Source organism: Macadamia integrifolia, chromosome 9 (genome assembly GCF_013358625.1).
Source record: "Macadamia integrifolia cultivar HAES 741 chromosome 9, SCU_Mint_v3, whole genome shotgun sequence".
In the NCBI taxonomy this organism is placed as follows: domain Eukaryota; kingdom Viridiplantae; phylum Streptophyta; class Magnoliopsida; order Proteales; family Proteaceae; genus Macadamia; species Macadamia integrifolia.
Window position 1 is genome coordinate 11,342,039 of NC_056565.1, and position 22,208 is coordinate 11,364,246.

At 38.8% G+C, this 22,208-nt stretch overlaps 2 protein-coding genes across 2 annotated transcripts in view; one reads left to right on the forward strand and one right to left on the reverse strand.

Annotated features, from left to right (window-relative positions):
- LOC122089504 (SWI/SNF-related matrix-associated actin-dependent regulator of chromatin subfamily A-like protein 1) overlaps positions 1–2,884 on the forward strand; it is a 58,113-nt gene extending 55,229 nt beyond the window's left edge. The window contains exons 22-24 of the mRNA XM_042659261.1: positions 366–424; positions 579–615; positions 2,450–2,884. Of these exons, the coding sequence (XP_042515195.1) occupies positions 366–424; positions 579–615; positions 2,450–2,599 (246 nt within the window). The 3' untranslated portion in view covers positions 2,600–2,884. The remainder of the gene's footprint in view (positions 1–365; positions 425–578; positions 616–2,449) is intronic.
- A 1,554-nt stretch (positions 2,885–4,438) lies between these two features.
- LOC122089870 (protein translocase subunit SecA, chloroplastic) lies at positions 4,439–20,724 on the reverse strand. The gene is made up of 20 exons (XM_042659612.1): positions 20,030–20,724; positions 18,926–18,998; positions 18,446–18,652; positions 15,988–16,091; positions 15,673–15,852; positions 14,992–15,210; positions 11,905–12,018; positions 11,702–11,815; positions 9,869–10,036; positions 8,981–9,156; positions 8,390–8,456; positions 7,668–7,814; positions 7,371–7,466; positions 7,210–7,278; positions 6,993–7,094; positions 6,657–6,908; positions 6,483–6,550; positions 5,872–5,989; positions 4,981–5,220; positions 4,439–4,878 (listed from the first exon to the last, which is right to left on the reverse strand). Exons 1-20 carry the CDS (start codon positions 20,444–20,446, stop codon positions 4,753–4,755), a joined length of 3,057 nt encoding a protein of 1,018 aa, XP_042515546.1. The 5' UTR covers positions 20,447–20,724; the 3' UTR covers positions 4,439–4,752.
- Positions 20,725–22,208: the final 1,484 nt, after the last annotated feature.

The window sequence follows — 22,208 nt, forward strand, 5'->3', positions numbered from 1 at the left end:
AGCATTAGGACGCTTAGGATTTATACCCTAAAAAGATTTGGCAAAAGTTTTTACGATGCAGGATGCTAACTTAACATACCAACACTCCTTTATCCGGGCTTGGGTGGAGTCAAAATACAGATTACATTCTGAAAAGTATAATTAGCAATATGGCAGGAGTTTTCGCCTTTTCGGTGGGTTGCGCAATCAGGATTACCGAACATTCCTCTCTCTTTCTCTCTCTCTAGGGTGGGGGTGATTATATTGGGTTGGCTAATCCATTGACAGTTAATGTAAGAGTGATAATGAGTTTCCATGATTTTTTTTCAATTGCTAGATGATGTTTAAACTTATTTAGTGCTGATATCTTTTGTTTGTATTGGTAGGTGTCATCAGTCAATGTTTACTATTTGCTTGCAAATGATACAGTTGATGACATAATCTGGTATGCTTGTTTCCAATTTTTTATTGTGAAAGATGAATTTTCCTTTAACTGTGGAGAACCACTACGAGCAAATCCCAATTTGTAGGGGGAGGTGTTTTGACATATGTCTTGATGACAATTTGTGTTGTGTTACTCTGTGTTTTTCGCATTGCAGGGATGTCGTTCAGAGCAAGTTGGAAAATCTGGGCCAGGTTCTCTCTCTCTCTTGTCTTGTTTCTTTCTTTCAGATTTGAAAATATTATCTGGAGTCATGCACATAAGACATGCTGGAATTACTATTTCCAACTTTCAAGTTAAGTGCTGAAAGGAGCTTAAACAATAAAGGCAGAAGAGGGGCACAATGGGCAATGTCATTAGCTGTCAATACTAAAGATTAATGACATTTCAACCATTATGAAATGAAAATGGGAATCATCTTTTTACCTGATTGTGATGTGATTGATTCTGTGACCTATGACAGTAGGGATAGAAGGACACACCAAAGACAAGGACTGAATTGGTAGTGCCGCTTATGCACGGAACTTAAGTGATTTTAACCTCTTTGAAACCCCAATTAATAGAGTTCCCTCGTGAAGAAACCAATGACACCCCAGCTTGGTATCACAGTGGCAGAGTTCATAGTTGGGAAATACCACCTTAGTTGTTGCCAGAGTGTTCCACCCCAGCATGGATGTCATGCACGTTTGTGTTCTTCCTTTGAGAATCTCTAACTTCCCAAATATCAATGACACTGCAGTGTCACTCCGTTCTTTCCCCTGCTTGCAGCAATGCATGCACAACCATGGAGTCTACCACCAGGCATGACCAATATATATTGATTCACCATGCCTGATACCGCATCAGTCCGAATTGTTGTTCTTCCTGACTGGTTCCAAATGAGTTCAGGTGAGTGCAGAACTCTCCAGAACATATGAAGAACCTTTCACTTGAGGAATAAGAGGCTTAAACAAATATAGAAAATTTTCTGCCATCAAATTCGTATTCACTTCAAATCTCATTTTGCACCGTCTGGTTTAACTTATGAAGCCCTTCCCCGTGATTTTAAAACTTCTCTGACTGTCACAGCCACAGTCATGGCAAATTAATATCCATTATCTGTTACTCCATGCAAGGATGTCTGAAATACTGCCCATTATGCTCTTCCCCGTGCTGTGCATGTTGCGTCACCACCTTATCTAAAAATATCTCACCTTGGAAAGATCCATTCCTGCCTGATCGGCAGAAGAAACCGATCATGATAATCCCTGCCTGATCTGTAGAAGTGGCTCATTAGTTACTCTCATGCTCACCAATATTGTCTTCCAGTGTAATATGGTCTATCAATATGACATTTCCATGTGGCACCACACTGAAGCTTTCTACTCAAGAGGAAAGCTTTATTTTGTATGGAACTTATTTGTCTTTGGACTTGGGCTCAGTTTTTATTGAAATAATATGAAAGTTGAAAGAACCACCACTAAATCATTCTGGAGTGGAGTGGAGTTAACCAGGTGCACTTGATGGTACCTGAAGCTATATTTGAGTAGTTGCCATGCATCCTTTTCTCAAATATAAAAAATAGGGGAAGTAGAAAGTTCTATAGAGCAACCCACTGTATGAGGCTCCTACTGCTGGGTCTGGAAGTAGAAAGTTCTAATTTCTTTGATTCTGAAATAGTAAATCCATTTCTTCCTTTACGTCCAATATTTCTCCTTTTCATCTTCCATTTCTCTGATCTCTCCACCTTTATTTCATGATGATGGTAAAGGTGACTGATGGATCCCAGAAATTGGTAAACCTAATTCCATGATGGTTGGGTGGTTTTAAAATGAGCCGAACTCCTGAAACAAGTATTATTAGTTGTAGTGGACTAAATGAAAGCACTACTACTAAATGCTGCTTCTGATTTATATTACCGGGAGTGTTGGTTTCAATGAAGCCATATTGGCCTATCACCTTTTTGTGTTTTCCAGTTTTTGCCTGTTGGATGGATGCATTCTTGTAGATTTAGTTCTGGCAGTCCTGTCTGAATTTTTGGATCAACAGATGCTTGACGGTCATGAGAATACCTTGGAGGTTTCAGGCAATCAGCCAAGAAGCAGTCCTGCAAAGCAAGGAACACTCGACTCTTTCATAAAGCGATGTAATGTGAGCAGCGACTCTGGACCTCCCAAACTCAAGCATCCCAGAACCTGATACGCATATTGTGAACCATGTATATAAAAAGTAGACCCACCTTGGGAAGAAGATATTGAATTTGTATATTATATGTAACTAGCCTGACACCAAACCCAACCCTTCCCAACCGAAAAAAAAAAGAAGAAAAGACCCTCAACCCAGAAGGGGGAGGAAAAGCTATTACTTGCCCTGACAAATGGAAATTGGGTGATCTTTTTGGTGGGGGCATGTAATGCCAGTGGAATTGAATACTATTTGTAACTGATTTGTAGATGAGTTAGTTGATTTACGTTGCATGTTTTAGTCTTGGTTCATATTTAGGTATTTCCTACGGATTATGCAGCTGAACTTTTGTTTGCTGGTGGCTGGTGGGATTTGCAATGTGGCCTTAATTGTCCAGCGGTTGTGTTTCGATCTTGTCTAAAATCTTCTCTTCTTGACAATGAGAATGAATGCAGATCGTTCAAAGCGTTGGTTATTACTGGGCATCTTCGCTGGTTGGTTATTGGTCCTTTTGAACAGGGCAATTTACCAGGTATGTGACTTCTCGAGGCACAGGATCAAGATGCCACAGTGCCCGTCCACTATTAGTCTTGTAACTGTAAATATGTTTCATGGTGATGCCTGGCTCCAAAGGACTCTGATTCTAGATTTCCTGTTCACAAAGCCAAAAAAACCCAGTAACAAAATGGTGGCTGCTGATGAACCTAGTTCCACATGCGAGTTTAGTCCATTTTAAAACTGAAACTGACCGCCCTGCAGCTGCAGGGATTTTGAGTTATCAAGGTAACAGAGCAAGTGGAATCTTTCCGTCAATCGAGGAAACAACGATGGCGTTTGTCACATTTGTGGAGCATGAGACATTTTTTACTCTTATTCTATTTGAAAACCAAGTCTTGGAACACCCAACGGCACAAGCGCCGTTCAATCTCTGGTGACTTGAACAAACCCCTCCCCTACCCAAAAACAAAACTCTCTGATGAATCACACTCAATTATTTATTTATACCCACAAAGTTACAAGAAATAAATAAAAATCTCTAATGAATCACTCTTATTATTTGTCAATACACACCAAATTGCAAGAAATGAATCATCGATTGACATCTCACAGATCAACATACCACTACAGGTGTAAAGTGTGGACTGTTGAGGTGGTTCACGTTCATCAGTTCATGTTCATGGCTTCGTGCAGGTGAAAAAAAAATATATATATTTTAGGGCGATGAAATCACATCACAGCCCCTCCAGGTCCAGGTTCAGGTCCATGCCCAGAAAAAGAACATTTTCGGGCTTGCTTTGAATGTTTAAGGGTACTCCATCGAGATTCCAGTGCCTGGGTTTGCTGCAACATTGATATATGGTGTATGTAGGAGAAGTTAGAAACAACGCCTGCTTTGGCATCTTTGTTTCCCGAGGAACAAAAGATCATTCCATGATCACAACTCTCAACCAATCAAAACAGATTTTCGGATTTAGAATGGATGCGGTACAAAGGAGACCACCGACACTAACAGTTCAATTTGGTCAAGTAGTGTTCTTTGCTAAAGGGGAAAAAATTATGACCATCGATCCTCCATGAATCTCCACTGTAGTAGAAGTAAAACTTCTTCCTTTCCTTTGTCCCCTTTTTCTGAAGGGGAGGGAGGGTGAGGGGTTCTATGGAGTTTTGGCTACATTCATATGAGGTATGCTTCATACTGGGCAGGTCCGCATAACTCCGGATTAAGAGAAAACCAAGCATCCTGCGTGCGTGAGAGGTCATGGCTAAGAGTTCTTCTGCCTTGTCATAGATATTCCCATCCTCAGGGACTCTCAGACGATTAAATTTTAGCATAAGCAGATCAATCAATTCGTGTGCACCAACAAGTTTTCTGCCCATGAAATTGTGTCAATTCAAAAGAATAGGGCAGGGGTGGACTGTATGCAACTAGGCTCCCCAACGACACTCCAGTGATTAAATTTCATTCTGATGATGTCTCTTGGGGGGCTTCTTTTTTTTTTTTTTAAATGGTACAATGAGATGGGATCATCTCAGGCTTCAACGCAATGAACACTCCATTTTACATGCTCCAGTTCTACAAAATTGATGTTCCTAGCACATTTTACCTTCCATCTAAGTTTCACAAGGCTCCTGCAATGAGGTCTTGTTGAATATCTGGAACTGTCAATCTATGGAGAAGCTTCAGCAAGGCCAACTGTATTAGAGTTGTCCTTGCTACCTCTGCTGTTTGACATTAGCTCACCTGATTTGTCATTCGGTTGTCTTTGTGGATCTTTTACAAGCACTGGTTGGAACTGAAAAATAAGAAATTAAATGGTTAATCAATTTTCTTTTTAGAGAGGGGGTGGTTCTAATCACTTTTGCATCATGATTTTCCCATGACAATTGAGACAAACCTGGTATATGGAATATATGACATTTCTTCTGATCTGCGCCATCATATCCAAGAAGAGGTTGTAGCCCTCGAGTTTGTACTCAATGAGTGGGTCCCGTTGTGCATATCCCCTTAAACTGACAGCTTGCTGGACAAACTTCAGTGCTTGCAAGTGCTCCTTCCATAACCGATCGATGTTGCTCAGAACTAGGAACCTCTCAGCCTCCTTCATCAAGCCTGGTGCTTGCTTCTCAACTATGTCCTATACATTATGAGGGAAAAAAAGAAAAAAAATCATCAGCAGAGACAAATTAGCGTGGCTACTGTAGGTTAACACCTTTCAAGAACTCTGGCTCAAGAAGAATTCTATGAAGCCAACACATACAAACTTTCATTAGAAAAGGCACTAAAAAATAAACCTTCTTCACAGAGTCGTTACAATCTCTTAAACCCAAGGAGAGGCTACATCAACCCCTTCTCCAAGGAGGTTTTTTTTTTTTTTTCAAAGTACTGGCACAATTGAGTGATATTCTTTTAACGATCAGGAATATTTAGGACCATACCAGGTTATAATATCCATTAAATAGTTAATATTATACATGCACAACTTCTTTCTTTTAAGGGCTGAGGGCAATGACCACACAAGACCACACAAAGGGTCCATTACTTGCTATTTCATCAATGGATTGTTTATCTTCGTGGATAAGGGAGCTCCTCCATGGATTCCACCGATAGGAATTCGCCATTCATCCATGACTTCTAGGTGAATAGGCCCAAGCAGCGCCAATAAGTAGTTAGAAGTATTTCAACCATTTAACTAGACTGGAATATTACGGCAATGAATCGGTTGAGACCTAGAGCTTTGAAAGCAGTAGAAATCTTTCACAAGTCTATGAAAGAAGTGTACTCTCACCCTTTTCTGCAAGTATGCTTCACGACCACGGTAGTGAAGGTAATCCTGTAAGTCCTCATAACCAGAACATTTGTTCTCCAGGAGATCTGGTGTCAAATCATTCAAAAGATAACAGTACCTGCAGACAGTATGATAGATGGGAATTATCAGCAGGCTCTTAGAAATCCTCACTACACTGGAAAGAAAGATGAGGGGCTAGTCCAATGGTAAAATCAAATCAAAACTTTCTTGTGAATTAATTGTCTGGATAAGAAGGCAGAAGAGAGATGCCTGTACATGGGTGTTTGTCTATTCACATTTCATTTCCCCTCCTTGGTGGGATGCCTGAGTTCAGTAAGCAAAAGGCTCACCATCCATAAGGCCCATATGGGAGTCGGCAGAAATGAAAAAGGTCCAATCAGAGAAATATAACCATCCTGCTCAACTTTTTTTTTTTCTCTGGAAAAATATGCAAAACATCCATAGAACAGATATTGATTTAAAACAGCCTTCTGAATGTGACAATTTTTCTTGGTAGGACCACTTGCATGGTGGGTCATCGGTCAACCTTCCTTGATCTGTGTTCAGACGCTGTAGGGACTAACAACGCATAAAGAAAGGGTTCCTCTTACTGTTGAACTTTTGCAACTAGCTTTCCAAGATCCCAGTTCTCCTTCGGAGCATCAGAACCAATATTTGCCTACTCAGGTAAACAGGGGAGATTACATGAGGAACATTATGAGGAACATTCATGGAAGAATATCAAGTTGGCCAAACAGGGGAACAAACTCAATAAATAAGTTAACCTCCAATATGTCATCCATTGTTAGTTCAGAATATTCTATAAGAAGAGATTGTAGGTTGTCAGATTCAAGGGCCCGCCTTCTTTCTGTATAAACACGATCTCTTTGACTATTCAGGACCTCATCGTATTCAAATAACTGCTTCCGAATATCAAAGAAATAATTCTCCACCTTCCGTTGAGCCTCATCTAGTGCTTTAGTCAGCATTTTAGACTCAATGGGCAGGTCTTCTATTCTGAAGGCTCTCATCAAACCCTACAATTTGTGAAGGTAAGATGCTATAACAAAAAATACCATTCATAGAACAAAACAAAACTATCTGACATAGCAAGTTAAAACCTGAATCCGGTCCCCGCCAAAAATACGGAAGATGTTATCTTCAAGACTAAGAAAGAAACGAGAGCTTCCAGGATCTCCTTGCCGACCACTTCGACCTCGTAGCTGTATAAACAACTAAGAAAGTCCACATCAAAACATTTGCAGGAAATTTTCAACTTTTTGTAGGGAGAAAATGTAAAAGGGTAAGATTAAGGCAAGGGAAAAATGAAAAGTTCACCTGATTGTCGATTCGGCGTGATTCATGGCGTTCTGTCCCCACCACATGAAGTCCACCTGCTAACACAACCTGCGGAATGGTAGAAAAGATGCATTAATGGCAGCCTCAACCATCACCAGACATAAACATCAGAGTGTTGTTCATCACAAGATAGAACGGACCTTGGTTCTTTCCTCCTCGGTGTAGATCTTATATTCTTCAACAATTGTTACAAATGCACTCCGCAACTTTGCTATGACATCATCTCCGGTTGGCCCCTGTTGATTAAGTACAGAAAATAGTTTTTTGGTAACATATGAATGTAATGGTACCATTGCGAATCCCAACTACTTTGGTCCTTCTCTATCACCAAGAGAAACATAGCTATCCGTTTCTAAGTTCTCATTGCAATTCATTTTTATTTTACCAATTATCTTATATATGAGAGAAAAAACAAGTATCTCAGAGATGAAATTCACCTTTTCACTTGAATAAGAGAGCCGGTCCTCTGCTTCGAGTTCAGTCAATGATCTTAGGCCCCAGGTTTTGACAGCTAACTCTACTGCTTCCTCAGCCAATGCAGTCTTCTCCTTGGATAGTTTGCATGGAAATAATTTTTCGTTCACCTAAAAATCCTAATAAATCATTATATCACAGAAGACAGAGAAACTTCTCACCCTAGGGTTGTCAACAGAAAGGATCTTGATCTGGATCCAATTTGATGAGGAAATCAATAATGTTTCGATCCAATCTGAACAAGAAAACCCAGCTACTAATTGGATCAAATTCAATAAGCCCAGGTTTGATCAAATTATTATCCTATGTGAATAACATCACATACTGATATACATATGTACAGTAATGGTTAAATACATAATTTATATTAAGAAAATTTATAATTTCTCAGGACTAGATATGCCTTCATCTTTATTCCATCATTTAAAACAAAATAAATAAATAAATAAATAAAATTAAAGTTGAAATTAAAAATTTTGACAAAGAAAAAGAAAAATCTGTTTCCCTTTTGTTTCTTTCAGGAATGTATGTTGTATCTCTAATTCTCTTCAATTATCACCAATAATAAGGTATTAAATAACCAGATCGGGTCATGCAATTTTCTGGGGATCCAATTCAAGTTCGATCTGTTGACAGCCCTACATCATCAAACCCTTAAATAAGTAATTGAAAGTCCAAAACAAACCTTCCAAGTCTTCTTTGGAGGAGGTTTCTTTACTGATACAAACCCTCCTTCAGTTGGCTTAACCACCCTGTAGGATATTTTTTTATACCAATTCAGAGACAACATAATTATACGACTTAGAAAACTTTGAGATGCATTGAGAGTAGATACACTTGGCGATTTCTCCTCATGTAGGGGTGACTTGCAGTTCAAAGTGAACCACAATCTCAAGTGTAAAGAATATGATGAATAAATCATATCAAAAGGCCATAAAATGACAAATCATATCACACTATTGCAGGGTCCACTTTTGTATAGACTATATTGTTTGAACTATGAATTTGTGGACAAGCACATAGCAACCCCTAGATACCTAGAATCAGGTACATCTACAATGAAAAGGATGTTACATCATGATCAATCACCATCTATAAGTGGACATCAACATAACCTCATCCATTAGACATTGTTAGGAACATATAAAAACCAAATTCACTATCTGATAGTCAGAAAAGAAGGCTGGTTAGCAATTTTACCATTAAATGGCCTCTGAGGCCACTGGTCCATATCTAATATATTGGATAACCGTAAGTGTAGAAGCCAGATAGATACCTTGGCATAAGCATCTCACGTAGTTTTAACCTCGCCATAAATTCTGCATTACCTCCAAGGATTATATCCGTTCCACGACCTGCCATATTGGTAGCAATAGTCACTGCCCCAAGACGGCCACTTTGTGCAACAATTTCTGCTTCCCTCTCCACATTCTCTGGTTTTGCATTTAGAACCTTAGAACGAAATGTATCAGTTGAAGTTTCTGAAATGCAGAAGAGTTATAGAAATACTGGGCTATGTTATTTGCACTGCTATGGAAGATAATGAATTGTCATATCAAATTAACATTTTCCCTTGCATCATTTAGGACTTGGTACTTCCCTCTTGCAGTTAGGATTGGGCTTGCTATTCCAAAAATTCAGGGCCTTTCCACCAGGTCTTTCCCTACAGGACCCAGCCTACCAGTCCACTCTATATGGTATGATCCCCGTGTGATTAAAAAAAAAAAAAAAAAAAAAAAAAAAAAATCTCCTTACTTAAATATCTGAACCTGCTTCAAGCCTTGATGACCATTGCTGTGGAGATTAGCATGATGCTACTCACAGACCATCTGGTCCTTATCGGTATAAGGACGGGACCAATACAATCTATAATATCCAGTGGATTGGCCTATCTAGTGGTAGAATTAGACCTTTTCCCAATGGATGTGCCAATTGTATGTTTATATCATCTGATCTGGAGCAATGAGGAATGAGATAACCTCCAATACCAATCCTTGAATCCCTGATTACTAACAAACAAATCTTGAGGTCCTGATTGCCTTGGGAATTAACTCTGTAAGCATGTAATTTTGTCAGGTTTGACATTGGTGAACTCCCTCCATCCCCATCCATCATTAACCTAGCTTAGATGATATCTAGTTAATTTGGATTAAACAGACCTCACCTCATGTGGGATCCCAACTTCAGACAGCTGTTCTGACAACAAGTCACTCTGCTCAACACTGGTTGTGCCAACAAGTACAGGGCGGCCTGTCTTGTGCATCCTAGAAATTTCTACCAGAACAGCTCGCCATTTTCCATTGGTTGACCTGAAAACAACATCTGACTCATCCTGAAATGGAAATAACAAATGCAATGAGACCAAAGATTCTCAAGTCAATAATATGATATAGTCACAATCTCTAACATCCTCCAAGGACTCCATCTATGGGTCCCACTGTTCTGCACAAAACCCATTTATGGGACGAGCAGCTGGAGAGGTGATGAAGACAGCAGAATACTCTCAAGTCTCGACCCCTTCTTGTCTTCCCCCTTTTAAGTTTTAAAGAAGGGGGGGAGGGGTTGGGATTTGTCTATACAGTAGAACCAGGAATGCAATGAAGCAGATTAACTGGGAAACTCACTCCCACCACAAATTAAGCAGGTTTGGCAAGGTCTAATTTCTCTAGGTCAACATACATAGGCATGATCCAATAGTGCTAGAGAAATAGATGCTAAAAAATTAATCATCTGGGTTCAGGATGGGTGAAGTATTGGAAAATCCAGACTATGAACTAAATAGCTAGACCCAGGCCAGGATCAAGCCAACATTGGGTCAAGAACACTTTATGCTAAGCCCACTCCTGTCCAGTTACATGGACCTGTCTTAATGGTACTATTTCGTAAACTTCAAGGCAAAGCTCAGCCTGTCCATTAAAGAGGCTTGAAAATGAAGTTTGGTCCCAGCCCATCAAGCCATAAAAATGCAGACTAAGCTGAGGCCCGTTAACAGCCCTTAAGACATAGAAAATGGAATATGACCCTTCATTTTCCAAACTCTACAGCATGGGCTCAGATACGAGCATCCCATGCCTTAAAGTTGCTATAAGCTATCCATCGTTTCTAGTCTATACATCAGATTGAATTTAATGAAACTTAAAAAAATATTTACATAATTTAGCAGAAGAAACTTGATTAGAGCATAAATTGTATCTTTTCTAAAAAAAAAAAAAAATAAAAAAAAAAAAAAAAAAAAAACAAAAAAAAAAAGCAATAAGAACAGTGTCAAAATGAGCTCGTGGCTCAACACGGAACTCAATAATTGTATTCTAGAAGTATCAATCCAATAATACAAATCCTTGTAGCACAGCTCCCAATATTAAGGAATAGGGAAAAAACAAATGTCATGATTCCTTTTTTTTCTTTTAGACATTAAACAATTACTTGTTATTAGGAAACAAATAAAGAAACAGGTAAAATTATCAAAGACCTGGTCAAGCATATTCCTGGCTAAAGGGCAGAAAATCCTGAAATAGGGGCAAGGAAATGACACCCACTCCAGTTACCCTTTTTGGTTATACTGCAGTAGTGCTTTCCCATCCCAGGATAGTAAATATGGTTCCGAAATATTTTGTTGTATCTTTATATTTCTTATTATTTTTCCTATTTACTGTTATTAGATTTATAATTTCATTAAAAGCACAGATTCTTACTTTGCAAGTGGATCCTTATCCTCTCTTTTTCAAGTTATTACTTACTACCATGCTCTCTTTTCTTGTTCATAAGCTGTAGTACCAGAGAACCATATAATCAATCTATACTAGAGAGAGATGATAAAGTAAAAACTCTCTAGAAAGTAATATCCCTGATTCCCCCCCGCCCTTTCTCTTTTATTGTGTTTATGTATTCATCCTTGTAAGTAAACCAGTGGGACCTATCAAAAATATAAAATACAATACAGTAAACCAATGGGGACCAGAATTCTTCCCCCAGGAAATGGACTGGTTCTAAAACAGACCTTTCTCCTCATGGGCTTGTTTGTAGGAACAATTGTGACTTTAAGCTTGTATATGCTCTCAAATTCAGTGCTTTCAGTTGCTGCAGTTCCAGTCATGCCGCAAAGTTTTGGAAACTGCGTCAATTAACATCAACCAAGGTTAGAACGGATATGATAATTGATGTTATGCTTTAGCTAACATGAAAGAGGCAAAACGCTCCCACCTGAAGGAAGAAGTTTTGATAGCTGATGGATGCTAGTGTTATTGTTTCATTTTGAATTGGCAAACCTTCCTTTGCTTCAACTGCCTGGTGAAGTCCATCGCTCCATCTCCTTCCCTGTCATAGCACATTAATAAGAAAGAAAGGAAATGTAGTTCCATACCATAACCTACTATAAAAGCAAAAGAGAATGATGTAAGAACTGAGTTGGAAAAGAAAAAGGGGCAAAACCGAAGCGAGAAGCCTCCAAATCAAACATTTGGTCTCATTTGAAAGTTTATCACACACAAAGAGACGAACCTCAATGCTACTTTACCCTTTTTTTTTTTTCCAAAAGTCTTTAAAATCATGATCACAATATGGAAAACGGAATAAATGGCATGTAATGATCTCCTTCCAAATCAACAACTCTCATTTAATTACCACACAAGTAAAGCAACAATGAAGGTAACAGTTGAGGTACTAATACAAATGAAGTGCAATACTAAGCAGGTAGCTTAGATGGCCTCACCTCTTCTTTAAAAAAAAAAAAAGGCATGGTGATGCAATCCCAGGTGCGAAAACTCCATCTAGGTTCACTATTGGCCCACCAAAGTAATTAAACAGGTCAATCTGATAATTAACCAGAAATTTCAAGGGGTTAGAGAAAGGATATAAAGGGAATTCTTATTTATTGAGTAGGGATACTCTTGGAAGGGCTTGTAAGATATGGACAAAAGAGAGTAAAGGAAGAAGATGAGGGTAATAAGGGAAAGAAGGGAAGAAGGGGTTAAAGACGCCTCACAACACGAGGTTATCTTCAACCTCTCGACAGGGGAAGAAAACCAGCAGTAAGTTGCTGGCTTGTGAGTGAGAGAATTCACAGGATAGGGGCCCAATTGAAAAGAGATTTCAGGGACAGGTTGCTAACACAATGGCCTCTTGATTGCAGCCAAGAAACACCCCAGATGGTAATTACCAATCAAAAGGAAAAACATGCAACTCAAGGTCGATGGTAAAACAGCAAACCAGTGCTCGTTTTGATATAAATCTCTTTATTCCAGCAGGATTGGAGTTTGGGTTTTGCAGGTACAGTCACCCAGGAGTGTTTGCTTAAGTTGGAAAATGAATATGGAAGGCACGAGAGAGGTCGATGTCTCTCTTGTTTATCACAGATTCATGCTCAAACCAGGGAATGTGAGTACAGAACTTGGAAAAAGAATAGAAGAAGAGAGAGAGGAAGAAAGTAATACCAGAAGAAAAGGGAGAAGGGAGGGATGACAGCCAAGCAACCCTGGGCCATGAATGCTTCAACTAAAACAAACTCAACTCAACGATTTTAAAAACAAGGGGGAGAGGTGAACTCGCGATCTGTATGAACTTGCAAGCTTGCAACTTATGCACAAGAAGCCCATGTTGAAATTCATATTACATAACACTTGTGGCAGGAGACAAGCGAAGAAGCTCCACACCTAAGTGTAACTTAGAACGTAAGGTCCCCAAAGAAAATAGGCCACAACCGAGCATGGAAAAACCCTTGCAAGCAACAAACCCATGAGAATGCAACAAATCATGTGTACGATTTTAAAAACAAGGGAGGGCTACCTTGCGATTTGTATGAACTTGCAAGCTTGCAACCTATGCACAAGAAGCACATGTTGAAAGTTACATGAATTGTGTCAATCATCTATTCTTCAAGCACTTCCTCCATGCCACTTGTCCTTGCAATGCCTCTTGGGGATGGAAATCTGTTTTCAAAGCTCAGGATCTCCTCTTCAAGGGTCTCTTTATCTGAGTTGGCCAAGGCCGCAGCATTAACCCATGGATCGATCCCTGGATTCCACGCCTCCCCCCTTCCCTCACCCCCTATCTTCTTCTCTCCAACGTACCTCCAGTGGCTGATTTCATTGATCCCGCCACTAGAACCTGGAAGGCCAGAATTTGATGCAAGAAAGCTGCCCTATTCTATAGGGCAGTTGTGGGCTGTTTTCCAGATGGGCTGAGGATTCTCTGTTGCAAGGGAATTTCCATATACATGCCTGCAGAGATTTTGCTTTCCTAGAAGTGGTTAGAGAATATCTTATCGAGGTAATCGTATTTGTTTCGATAGATATGCTCTTCAAGCACTTGAACCCGCTTGGATCACATCTAGACAAATAGAAGCAGGGCAACGAGCAATGACACGATATGCACGTCGACCCCACTTAGAGTGGCCTTCCTTTATGGACTTTCTTCCTTTCATTGCCCTACTAATGATTTTTGCCTCCATTCCCAAGCATATTTTCATGTCTTGCAGTGGATGCATTAAAATCATTCTCCAAAGCAGCAAGTTCGTCTCAGTCCCACCAGAAAGTGATTGATAGGATTAGAGCAAGGGACCCAAGCAGGAGTAAGGACTCATCTTAGTTTAGACGTGGCTCAAATACCTAAATAGAATAAATCCTAATTATCCTACAAGACCACAAACCCAAATTGGACCCGATTCATCTCCGTCTGGGTTCCCAAACAGGTTCGTTTCCATCAATAGAAGTGGACTGCATCACATGGATCCAACACTGTTGAACACCTTTTCTGCCACATGAACAGCCTGATGGGACCCAAATTTTGTTGATATATTGTCCAAAGTTATCATCTAATCATGTCAAACTTCATACCAATTTGTTTTCGACGTGCTTTTATTGCTTAAAAAAAGTCATTTTCTGTTTGAAACTGTTTGCAGTATAGGAAGCACTCGAAAACAAAGGGAAAGCATTCAACAACACCACCACCACCAACAACAACAACGAACTCAACCTTATCCCAACTTAATGGGGTCGGTTACATGGATCCGAGCAAACACACACACACACACACACACACACACACACACACACAAAAAAGAACCAACGACAACAACAACAAAAAAGGGGAAATGAGAGTAAAAGGAAGGAAGCCTAGCATCAGCAAGTTAGGTGAATTGCAGCTAAATGGGGTTGGTTACATGAATCTTTGCCCTCTAATCTGCTCTATCTGAGGTCGTACTTGAGGGCACATCCAATAATTAAGAAATTGATGAAACTCTACAAGAATTTTTTTTTTTAAAAGGGCGCCATATCCATAATTAGAGATTACCTGCATGACTCGACCAGTGAACTCATCCACAATGAGAACCTCATTTCCACGGACAATGTAGTTCACATCTCTAAGAAAGAGTTCTTTTGCTTTTATTGCATTCAGAACATATGATGCCCACTGTTCTCGAGGATCATATAGATCTATTACATCCAAGATTTCTTCGGCATCCTCATAACCTTGCTCAGTGAGTAGAACAGATTTTTGCTTCTCATCAACCTAAAAGTTGCCCACATGAGAAAAACAAAATGAACATCAGTCAATCATTTACAACCATCAAAGACATAAGAACCTTTTGCCAATCCAACGGTACAGATAATGCATGTTTGTCCATGTCTGTATTGTTTTTTCCTTCAAAATTGGTAGGTTCCCTTTTACATAGTTTGATTGAACACCATTATCAGACAATTTTAATTTTCCAATTAACCAACTTATTGTCTGACCTTTAATTTTTAAATCAGACAAATCCCAGGACCCCTGAATATATATATATATATATATAATCCACACATACACACACACACACACACACACACACACACACACACCCCAAACACACATAAAATTCAGATAGTATAATGGGTAACAAGCAAATAACTAGTCTTTAACAGTACCCAAGAACATGTTAAAATAAATAAAAATCTATAATGCAAATCAATCAGTGATAATTCTATTCCTCACAGTATAGTGCAGATCTCTCTCAAAGGCTGCAGCAATCTTGGCGGCCTTGTAGTAACGATCACTTGGCTTCTCAGCAGGCCCTGAGATGATGAGAGGAGTCCTTGCTTCATCAATAAGGATGGAATCTACCTCATCAATTACACAGTAATTAAAACCTCTCAAGACAAGCTCATCAACACTCTGCAAGAACCAAATCGAAAGAACTTCCATCAGACAAGCACTCAAGGAGAAAAAGAAAGGTAATAGTGTTGAGATGCTACAGGGATGCAGTAAAATATAAGTTAAAAATGACAATGGCCAGAATGATTTACTTTCCGTGGCAAGGTTATCTCTCAAGTAATCAAAACCTATCTCACTGTTGGTAACATATGTGATGTCACACAAGTAGTTTTCCCTCCTCTGTTCACTTGACATACTCTCTGCCAACATAAACATTTCACTGTTAGATCAGAGTTGCAATTTGTATTGACAATCTTTTACTCACAAAAAAAATTGTGAATTAGTACAGGTACCCACCAACTTTGAACTCCACAGTAATGAATGGTCATGTTGGATGACTCAAAGGAAAATGACCATTTGATTCATCAGGAGAAAACCAGAAACTCGTTATAGTAAGAAATTAAAAAAATATATGAAATTGATATAGTGTCAATACTTTAAAATTGGTAGGGGGTGGATAAGATAAAATAAGGGTGGTGACCTGGGACACCCCTGAGTCAAGAAACAAGAAATAATGCTATATAACGGCTTTCATAACTACACTAAATGATATCTCCTTTTTATTTTATTCTATTTTTACTTTTGAGGGGGGGGGAGAGAGGGGGTTGGCCTCTTTGTCAGATACAGGGTGAGCCCCACTCTCCAGGAAGAAAGAAATTTGGCTGAAACAAATTAATCAGGGGAGAAAGACCATTAAGGTGGAATTGAGATGGAAAAGAGTTATTATCTGGAACATTAAACAGTATTGGGTGGTTAAAATTGTTTAGTGGCAGCAAGACCAGCCACAAGAAATCAAGGACAAGGGACAATAAAGAAGGGTTCTTGAAGAATATAGATCTAGATATTTTCATGCTAAAGATGACAGCAGAAAGAGAGAGGATTTTGTCGAAAAGTTTGATTTCTGGCTCTTGAAATAAAATATAAATATCATTATATAAGCACAAACCTAGTTGATAAAATCATCCCTCAACCGATATACAGAGCATTGTTGTGACTAGATGCTCAGGTCTAATGTAAATTAAACTCTTGCCTGGCCACGAAGTGTATATCATCAAAGGCTTAAAATAAAGGCTTAGCCCAATGATCAATGACAAGAATAGAATGTGACTGACTCAGCTCAATATCATCCAAGGACTAAGAAAGCTTTTCCCTTTAGGTGATTTAAGAACAAGCAGGTGATCTCTTGATGGGAGTGGGTAGATGCTGTGTTTTCTTTATTTTATATAGTTCATTTTGGTCATTATCATAATTGCCCAAGTCTCTCCCCTGGGCGGCGTGGCTATGGATTCTCCTTTTCTTTTTTACTGGGGTAAAAACAAAGTGATTATACTGACCATACAATGACTGACCATTATTAGGCGCTGCCTAGGCATCCAGGTGGCTTAGTTGGGGTTTTGGCGACTGTCACCTTACTACCTTATTGCAAGGTGCAACACTTATTTATATCAAATATCATTTAAGTAAATGTGCATTTACTTAAGATATTATTCATAAATAAGCAAATACCCCTGAATCCAATAAATATAGTTTAAAAATCAAATTCCAAAATGATAAAAAGTCAACCCCCAAGTCCAAAAACAAAAATTGGATTTTTTGTTGTAGAGGTATTTTCAACTTTCAAATGCTTGGGTTTTTCTCAATTCTGAAAATTTTATAAATCTTATCATGGTAAAACATTACTAAAAACCAAAAGTGCAGTAAAATAATCTTTTGTTTTGATGTCCATAAAATTATTTTCATTCAAGCAATTTTAACAACATTTGTGCACTTTTAAATAAGTTTAATTAGAACATAACTTTGTCATTACGACTTAGATTTAAGTGATCTTAGACTTGTTGCAAAGCTAGTTTAGTGCTCTACCTAATGCAAAAAGTCTCATATAAAAATATAATCGTTTGACCAATCAAACTTATTAGAGAACAAGAACATTTATCTAAATGTTGCTATTTGATGACTTAATGTTGATTTTTTATGACTTGATGTGGCTCAATGTTAATTTTTTTTATGATATAAGATATATGTAGCATACAAAACAATGTTAGAAAAGAGGGAAACAATAAAATAAAATAAAAAAACGCTTGGGAGCCATGGTCGCCTAGGCAGGCATCTTGGCACCTAAGCGTTTAGGCACCCCTCCACCGCCTTGGGTTGCCTTGACAACTATGAATCCATTAGATATAAAATTCACACACACACACACACACACAAAAAAAAAAGAGTCGAATTACAAGGAATAAATCTGATAAAGTTTTAATTAAGCTTAGACCACAGCAAAAAACCAAAAGCTTAAGAACCTAACAACTTATAAATCAGGTATACAAGTAACTTAAACAACAACAAAGCATTATCCCAAGTAAATGGGGTTGGCATACAACTTAAAATGACTAGAAAAAAAAATACAGATACAATTTAGCATGAAAAGACTTTAATTGGCCAGCATCCCATTGAATGAAGGTGAATAGTATTTTTCAATTAGAAACCAAACCATACAGTAAAGACAATCTGAAAAGGGAAAGGGAAAAAATTAATAAAAAAAAATGAGAATGAAACATACGTTGGATTAGTCCAACCTGCAGTCCGAGAAATCGTGGAACCTGCCCAACCCACTCACAATCACGCCGCGCAAGATAATCATTGACAGTAACAACATGAACTCCTTTTCCACTCAGTGCATTCAAATAAGCTGGTAAAATAGCAACAAGAGTCTTCCCTTCTCCAGTTCTCATTTCAGCTATTTCTCCCTTATGAAGAACCATGCCACCTACATGACGAACAAATAGGAGCCTTAAGCATGACCACAAAATTCCACAATAATATTGGGAACTGAAATCTAAATGCCAAAGCAGAGCCTATTATTATTTATTCCACACTAAATGTACAATAACAGAACAGTCCAAGCAAAATGCTCTATGGTTTATACTCGGTCTTAGGCGGTGTGTTCTTGTCAATGGAGAAGAAGCATTTTAAATTTTGATTGACAATAAACAATGCAATCCAAAAGAACAAGTTAAAATAGAGGTCAACTTCAATATACCTATCAGCTGTACATCAAAAGGACGAAGACCCAGAACCCTCTTTGAGGCCTCTCTCACTACAGCAAATGCTTCCTGTCAATGAGGGAAGCAAAATAAGCTATATGTTTCTCCACTGAGATATATTACCAGATATATAAGAAAAAAATAAGAAAAATTCACAGCCCTTTTAGTTCCAGAGCATCCACAAAAGTGAATGGAGCTTGAAAATTTAAACAAACATAGAATACATGACATTTTATTCGGTTAAGGATACATGAATCAAGATCCCCTGTGCAGTACCATCATGTGTTGGAGGCCAAACAAAATTTGTCAAATTATAGTACTAGTGTCAGCAATCAGATAATTTCCTCAATGATGTCATGTAAGATCTCATATAATCACATGGACAATCTCTTTCTGTACAATAAAAATTAAATCGAATACTCTGGGTTGGCATTTTCTTCTTCTTCATATACTATTTATTTTATTTTTGTGTAGGGGTGGGGGAGTGGTGAAACTGTGTTCGAACAACAAGATGCTTTTCTGGGAAACATTGATAATAGTAAGCAATATGTTAGAAAAGGAAATTAAAAAGCTTGTCATGTATAGTTGCTCAACTAGCCAGGCTAACAATTCAGCAAGAATTCTCTACCAGAGCTTATAGTCTATAAAGACTGCAATTGAACTTGGAAACCATAAAGCTGGTAGGCATGGGCAAGGAAAAGCTGCTAATCTTCTAGTTGAAATAGAATAAAGGAGTCATGATTATAGCAGAAAGTTTAGTCTCCAAGAATGACATTTGAAGACCAAATTAGACTTCCAATCTCTTAAGACAATGCGCAATTGAGATTTTTATTTTCCTTTTGGATCTTACATACTTTTTAGTAGTTTGTTAGTAGTTTGATTTCATGTAGGAAATCTAGAGACGGAGGAGGAAGAAAAGAAAAAGGAAATATATTTCAAACTGTGGCAACTTAATTCTCTTGAAACGACCTAGCATTTGTTGTCCAATACTCTCGAATAATAACTTCAACGAGACCAAAAGCAAGGATTTAGTTATATGGAAAATAAAAACATGATTTCCCGAAAACACCGAATTTGCACAGAAATTTCTCAAAACTCACAGGCAAGAGCGAGTCCAAAGAATCACCCTGCCGCGCTCGTTGCCTTAACATGGAAGTTCTCTCCCGCAATTCCAAATCGGACAACGCAGACATCTCCGCTTCCATTCCATTAATCAAACTAACAGTTGCAGCGTACTGCTGCCTCGTGGCCTCACCAGTATCATTGCCTTTGAAAATCCCACCAAGGAGGCCTCCCAAGGATGCCATCGGACTCAACCGCTGCTGTCTCAAACCATCAAAATTGGAGGTTTTCGCCCCGAAACCGCACAAGTGACGGGGATCTCTGCCAAAAAAGGAGGCACCCATTTCGGTCTTTGGGAGGTAATTACTGTGGGAGAGAAGAAGTTTAGAAGGAGGAGGTACAAAACATTGGCAATTCTTCACCACCGGATGCGACCCCATTGCTGGTGCTGCCATTCCTGCTTCTAATAAAGAAATGCGAAGCTTCGGACCAAATTTTTTAACTACAGAAGCATGAGAATTGAAATAAAGTTCGTGGCAATACACAGCTCGAAATTTTGATGCTTTCTACTATCTTCTATACCATTGCCGCTGTTTCATAGGTTTGTATGGAGCACTGCACAAGGGAACCTTCAGTGGAGTGGAGGGAAGGCAAAGGCATGAGAAATAACTAATCAACTACCAATATGTAGTGGGAAGATAAGGTAAAGTTGTCGTGTTTAGTGACTCTAGACTTTGAAACGTGTAGTTTTGCGGTATCCCTTCGCTGCTTTCTAAGTATTCCTTCATTTTATATCGACATTTTAGAACCACACATTTTAGAACTAAAACTAACAGCATAATGATGCTTTCTTAATTCTATTTTCACCGATAGCAAAATATGGGAAAAAAAAAAAAAAAAAAAAAGAATTTGGACGACTGAAAGGAGAGAGATACACAAAAGAGAGAGAGCGAGAGAAAAAATGGATTCTGATTCTCTCCAGCATGGGAGAGAACCCAGCCACATCCTATTGCTGGAAACTCCTTGAGGTTCATGTTTTGAGTGTTTCTGGACGCTGGATATGCACTAAGTTATCTCCCGTGCTTGAGTGGATCTGAATCTAAAAGAAATACTATCTAAAAGAAATACACACAAAAAGAAAAAGTGTAGAATCTTATATATAACATGTTAAGATGCTCCACCAGTAACCAATTTTCAATCATGGTGATGTAAGTCATATCCTGGAGCTATGGTTATAACCAAATCACCAATGCTTTGCTTTCCGCTGCCCCTATGGCCTATTATTCTATTTGCCAGTGGATCCCATTCGTGCAATACAATGTTAGACAAGGAAGGAGAAGTCCACACTAACCTCCTATTTAACAACTGATTTGCCACATGATCAGCATAAATATTCACCTATCTATGAGCATGGGATAAGAAGAAGGTGTCAAAGGACTTGGCTATGATGAACTGGATATTGTCAATGAAATTCTTGATGGCTCAAGAATGTTTTTGAGTACCCAAAATATTGTTGATGGTCATCTTTAGTCACCTTCCATCCAAATAGATGTTACATCACCGAGGTTCTTATAGCAAAGAGGATTCACTTCTCTCACTACATAGCATTATGCAAAAACGCACTACTCAACTCAACTTTATCCCAACTAAGCACAAAAGGAACTGCACTTCTTCGAAACCAGCTTGCCCTGGTAGCTATTAGTTTCCTTGGGTGTCCCTAGCTATCCTTCGAAATGCTGCTTCTCAATTGTTCTTCACTTCACTAATGCATTAAGGTTTTCCTTTTAAAACATCCTCTCACTTCCTCACTGCTTGTAGAACCTTCGCTTTGGACGCACACACGGAGAGAGAAAAACCTATATGTGCTCCTACAAAGCAAATATAGTGAGGCTTAAAACCTTTATATTCGAATCCGATTGAATGAAACCCAAAGTAGACCATGATGTCCCCTGTATTTTATCACAGCATCCCGAGTTTTGCTAGTGACTTTCCATTGAGCTGAGTGCCGCTATGACCTTCAATTAGAGTGGCAAAAAGAGAGGCGCCCCCCATTTGTTTGCGGCAAGGCCTCCAGCTGTCGAGAGTGGAGGCCAGGGATCAAATTACACCCGTGTGTGTGTGAAAGAGGGGGAGGGGGGGAGGGAAGAAACTGTAATAGATGGATTCTTCACCAAGATAAGATATTTGCATTTTTTTTGATCAGATCCTATTAAGGGC

Excerpts from the sequence above, each read along its gene's own strand:
- LOC122089870 (XM_042659612.1), bottom strand. The coding sequence starts at position 20,446 with ATGGCAGCACCAGCAATGGGGTCGCATCCGGTGGTGAAGAATTGCCAA. Across the intron at positions 7,815-8,389 it reads CTCCAAAGAAGACTTGGAAG|GTGAACGAAAAATTATTTCC; the intron begins GTTTGTTTTGGA and ends TAGGATTTTTAG. Across the intron at positions 4,879-4,980 it reads TCATATATTCCATATACCAG|TTCCAACCAGTGCTTGTAAA; the intron begins GTTTGTCTCAAT and ends CTTATTTTTCAG.